Below are 5,922 nucleotides of genomic sequence, written 5' to 3'. Positions count from 1 at the left end.
AAAAAAAATGAAAATTTAATCTATGCTTAAATTCTTATAAGGATGAACACAATAGCAATATCCTTTTAAAAAAAATAAATAAAGATAAGCAAATCTATACTTATTTTGTACATATGATAAAATCCTATCACAAATTTTTTTGAGACTCATGTTGATTAGTGATTAGGAATTATAAAGGAATAATCATCAGTATATATATATATATATAAGTAGAGATCTAATGTGGGAATGCGTGAGGTCTTGCCAAGTGATGCTCTAATTTTATATTTAGTATTTTTTTACCTCTTTCATTAAGTTTTTTTTACTGTTACCCAATAGTTTACATTAAATTATTTTACTTTTATCTCATTAATCTCTCATTAATTGCCTAAGCTTACATCACACATTTATCTCTTTTTCATGTCTTTTAGCATACCCACCATAGTATTAAATATGTGAACACAACACAAATATGTGAGAGAGTTGGACATATTTTTATTTAATAATATTAAATATGTGAACATAACACAAATTATTTGATTTTCACGGTCTTGTTACTCTTTTGCATTTATTTTTGGTTTCATGATTTAAAAAAAATAATAATCTTACCTTTTTTTCCCGTGAAAAACTAATCTTACCTTGAGAATGCTATAATTATGTAGTGAAACAATATTTATAAATTGCACACACATAACCATTGTAATTATTCAATTCAAAGAATGAGCAAAAAAAAAAAATTTGGAGGAATATTGTAGAATAAAAGTTGTTACAAAATGTCACTCTCTCAGAGACCTTATGCAAGAGTGCATGAGATCCTGCCAAGTGGCACTCTAATTTTGCATTTAGCCTTTTTTTACCTCTTTCATTAAGTCTTTATTTTTTATTTTTTTATTGTTACCCAAAAGTTCACATTATCTTATTTTACTGTTATTTCATTAATATTTCATTAATTGTCTATGCTTACACCACACCTTTCACTATTTTTCATGTCTTTTAGTATACCTACTGTTTGAGTTTTTTTTTTTTTTTTAAGTAAGGGCTAATAGTAATAACTAACAAGATGAGACTCTAAAGAGAGATAGAGAGACATAAAAATGTTGTGAATTGTTAAATAAAAGGAACTATTTCACTATATATTACCAAAATAAATAACCTTAGACTAACAAAACATTTGAAAGAGAGAGAAAGAGGAATATGAGGGTCACCACCTCTGTTATACTGGACCCCACCATAAATGTGAGAGAAATCGTTATTCTCTGTGTTCCAAGAGTACCTAAGAGTTACTGTACCTATTAATAAGTATCATAATTATTAATTTCATATTTTATATTTTATATACAAACATAATCTAAATAAATCTCTATTAATAGCTATCATTAATATGAAATTTCTATTAATAACTATCATTACAAGATATTTTTTTTATAGAGAAAATGACATTTCATTGAACTTTGCTATGTATTTGATTGAATTGATAAATTTAGTGCCGGAATAGAGTGTGCGCCAAAAATTAATTTTTCAGTGCTTGATTTCCCTATAAATACACAGAATCATTTACAAGTGAGCAGTCCATAGAAGAAAAACAGTCCACAAAAGATGAAGCTTTCAAGCTCTACACTACTCTTAAATTTCTGTGTCCTTGTGCTTTTAGATTCATGCGCAACCTCAAGGCCTGCTATTGACAATTTCATCCAGTGTCTTTCAAACTATTCACAGCCTTCCAACCCAATCTTTCAAGCCATTTACACTCCCAAAAATTCCTCTTTTCAATCTGTTTTGCTGTCATATATAAGAACCAAACAATTTACAACACCTACAACCCCAAAACCTTTGGCAATTGTAACAGCCATGCATGAATCCCATGTCCAAGGTACTGTTCTATGTGCAAAGAATGAAGGCTTGCAGATTAGAATACGAAGTGGTGGCCATGACTTTGAGGGCCTGTCATACGTCTCATATGTGCCCTTTGTTATTCTTGACATGTTCAATCTAAGATCCATCAATATAAATTTGGCAGATGAGACCGCCTGGGTTCAGGCTGGTGCAACGGTTGGTGAAGTTTATTACAGAATCGCAGAGAAAAGCAAGGAACATGGATTCCCTGCTGCGGTTGGTCTTAGCGTTGGCACAGGCGGACACTTTTCCGGAGGTGGGTATGGAAACATGATGAGAAAATATGGTCTTTCAGTGGATAATATCATTGATGCACAAATTGTCAATGTCAACGGCATAATCCTTGATAGAAAGTCTATGGGTGAAGATCTGTTTTGGGCCATTAGAGGAGGTGGCGGAGCAAGCTTTGGGGTTATTCTTTCATGGAAGATCAAGTTGGTTCGTGTTCCGGCTATCGTGACAGTATTCCATGTTAATAGAACCCTGGAACAAGGTGCAACGGATATTGCTTATCAGTGGCAACATATTGGTCACAAACTACCTGAAGACTTATTCATAAGAGTGATGACCCAAGTGTTCAATGCAAGCAACGACTCCCAAGAGGGAAAGAAGACAGTAGTAATTGCATTTATTGGCCTCTTCCTAGGCAAAACACAGGGACTACTTTCGTTGTTGAATGAGAGCTTTCCACAACTAGGCCTACAAAAAAATGAGTGCAAAGAGATGAGTTGGGTTGAATCTACAGTATTCTGGGCTGACCATCCTATTGGAACATCCATAAATGTTTTACTACAAAGGACAAAGCAGCCTGTGGGATATTACAAGAGTAGGTCTGACTATGTAAAAAAAGTCATTCCAAAAAAGGCGTTGGAATCCATATGGAAGCTAATGATCAAAGGAGGGCTTGGATTTATGCAATGGAATCCTTATGGTGGAAGAATGAATAAGATTTCTGAATCAGAGACACCATTCCCACATCGAGCTGGAAACTTATTTTTGATTCAATACGGTTTCTCCTGGCAGGAGGACGGAATTGACGTCACCAACAAAAATTTAAATTTATCAAAAGCCTTACATGATGCGATGACTCCATATGTCTCCAAGTCTCCAAGGGAGGCATTCTTCTGCTACAGGGACCTTGATATTGGTGCCAATTCAGATAATTATACAAGCTTTGATAAAGCTAAAGTTTATGGAGATAAGTATTTCAAGGGTAATTTCGAGAGATTGGTTCGTGTGAAAACTATGGTAGACCCAACTAATTTCTTCAAAAATGAACAAAGTATTCCACCTCTTCCGAATTACAAGTAGAAAAAGAAGGGATCAAAACTTAATAATACCCACCATTAGTTGGTGATTATTGTTAGTTTGCTCATGAATTCTATTTGGTTCCCAAAACCTTGGGGTCAGCTCAATTAAAATATTCTCTTGATTAAACAATTATTAATATACCACACAATCATGCGTTCTAATTAGAACAAATTTTGTACCTCCTTAGCAACCTAGGCGTGTTCCCTTTCAAGGTATTCATTTCTCGCTCTGTTTAGGGGAGGAAATTTGTGTTCACGTATCATGTTCATATCTTGTTAACTCATAAGTATTTAACAATATAGATCAATACAGACATGATACATTTATTAATTATGTCAGAATCCCTCAACTCTAACTCAACATGTTCATCAAGCAAGTATAACAATATGACTTGCATAACATGTTTAATAAACAGGTCATGTTAAGGCCAACACAACCCATTCGAACTTCGTCAATGTTTTGAGTGCATCTTAATGTTAGAATTTTCAAAATCAAAATCTATTTTTCTTTTACCTAGACTGAAACCATTAATATCACTCCTTAAGTATCAATCTTAGAGTATGCATATCATTGACCACATGTGATATGCCCCCAATACTAGCCAATTATCTTCTTTTATTATTATTGCATTGCACAACATTAAAAAGCGATAATCAAAATTAGGTATCAACTATATTGGTCAAGCATCAGGGAGTGCCTAACACCTTCCCATGCATAACTAGACCGCTAAATCTATGTTTCTAATTCATGACATGAGTTGACATAATCTAATTTAAATGATTCTAGGACCTTTAAAACTGGAATTTACATTAAATCACATAAACTTAGGTGACCAATCACATTTTAAAAAATCCCAATGATTGGTTGCAACTCCACACATTGCCCCTCCTCCTACACATGTACACATGGTCACAATCCCACTAGTACAAGCAGTGGTGGAGCCAGGAATTTAGGTCAGGAGGGGCAAGATTAAAAGATAAAATTAAAAGTAAAAAACTAATCTTAAAAAATTTAAATATGAATATTAAGAGTATGCAATATACCTGTGAATATTTAAATGTGACTCAATGACTTGAATGCTTTTAAAAACTCTGCTTAAATGCTTTTAAAAATTGAACAGAAACTCTAATAACTTGTTTGGATGGAAGGTGAGTACAAGGAAGTAGAGTAGAGAGAGGGAGAGTAAGTTAAATTACCTTATTTGGATATTTTTTAAGAAAGAAGGGGGAGGGATTTGGGAGGGTTTGGATGAGTTCTAACCCCTCATTTTTAATTCTCCAAAATTGGAGAGATTTTGAGGGAGGGCAGAGTTTAGAAGTGCTGAACCAAATAAATTATTAAATTTACCCTTATTATATTAACAAAATTACAAATTATGAAAAAATTAATTATTCTCCCCTTACTTAATTTTAAAAAAAAAATCTAAAGAACTTTTTTTTTTTTTATGGGAGGCGTGCTTTATACTGTATTAGATATACACTTTTTTTTTTTCCAGAGTTCTATTAGTATAGTATTAGTACCCCAATAAAAAACAAAAAAGTTCTATTAGTATTAGGCTGGTATGATTCCTATTCCGTATTGGCATATAGCATTAGCAGTAGGTTTTTTTTTTTTTTTTTCTTTTAATCATTACTAAGTGGGACCAATAGTTTTATATTAAAGTTATAGTAGTTTTAGAGTTCTATTAGTTAAGGCTGTTGAGTTCTGAATCATGTAGCTGTTTGTTCCCAATAAATAGAAAAGCTTTTTGTCTTTTGTGTAGGGGGTAAATAAGACATTTCAGTTCAATACATTATCATTATCAGTAAAAAAAAAATTAAAAGTTCAGGGGGGCACCTGCCCCCCCTCGCCCCCCCTTCCCTCCGCCCCTGAGTACAAGTATTACACGTAGTTTAACCAATCTAACTTGGACAAATTTTTTCATATCTTTCAATGAAATGGTTTTCAATTAGTTTTGACAATTTTCACCGTGACTATTAACCTTAGTCAGTGTGGCCAATCAACTTTTCTAGCTTTCTTCTTTTTTTTTTTTTTTTTTTTTTTAAGTCCAGTAGAAGAATAGTTTTTGAGGTAAAAGTGGGGTAGATGTATTATCATTATTTAATCAAAAAAGAAAATATTATTTTCATAAACTTTGTGTCCATTTGATATCATGTAGTTTTCGGCGGTTTACATATGTAGATATGGCTAGAAATTTTCAAAATCAATTATTCATTAAAAACTGCTTTTTAATCACATTTATGCCATGATATACTTTTTTTAAAAAACTCAACACTCAATTAGTTGTCTAGATGATGAAAACTTAAGCTTTGTATTCAATATCCTCCATAAATTCTTCAAAAACTATATATCTCATAAATTTAGCACCTCGATTCGAGACAATAGTGTTAGGCAAGCAATGTAAGCAAAAAACTTTAAGGAAAAAATTTTCTATGTAGACAGCATTTGAACAAGTATATTGCTTGTTCCAAAAACAAAATTCAACATTATTAACCAATATGATAAAAATATTTGTTTTGAGGTAAATCAATAGCAAAAAAAAAAAAAAAAAAACAATGTTAGATTTAATCATTGACCTCACATCTCAAGAAACATAGGACAATGTGACAAGATCCTCCAAGAAAATGTTAATACACATTATTAAAACTTGATTTAGATCCCAGCACATATATGCAATGCAATTGTTAACTAATATTCAAATATCTGAAATCTCAATTATGTGATCACAATCCTCAACTC

The 5,922-nt window shown here is 32.3% G+C and overlaps 1 protein-coding gene across 1 annotated transcript; it reads left to right on the top strand.

Moving 5' to 3' along the window:
- The first annotated feature begins 1,575 nt into the window (after positions 1–1,575).
- LOC142633543 (berberine bridge enzyme-like 4) lies at positions 1,576–3,183 on the top strand. The gene has a single exon (XM_075807783.1). It carries the CDS (start codon positions 1,576–1,578, stop codon positions 3,181–3,183), a length of 1,608 nt encoding a protein of 535 aa, XP_075663898.1.
- The last annotated feature ends 2,739 nt before the right edge of the window (positions 3,184–5,922 follow it).

The sequence above is a fragment of the Castanea sativa genome, chromosome 5 (genome assembly GCF_040712315.1).
Source record: "Castanea sativa cultivar Marrone di Chiusa Pesio chromosome 5, ASM4071231v1".
NCBI lineage: Eukaryota > Viridiplantae > Streptophyta > Magnoliopsida > Fagales > Fagaceae > Castanea > Castanea sativa.
Note: the sequence above shows the minus strand (reverse complement) of the source record. Positions and strands in the feature narration are given on the sequence as shown.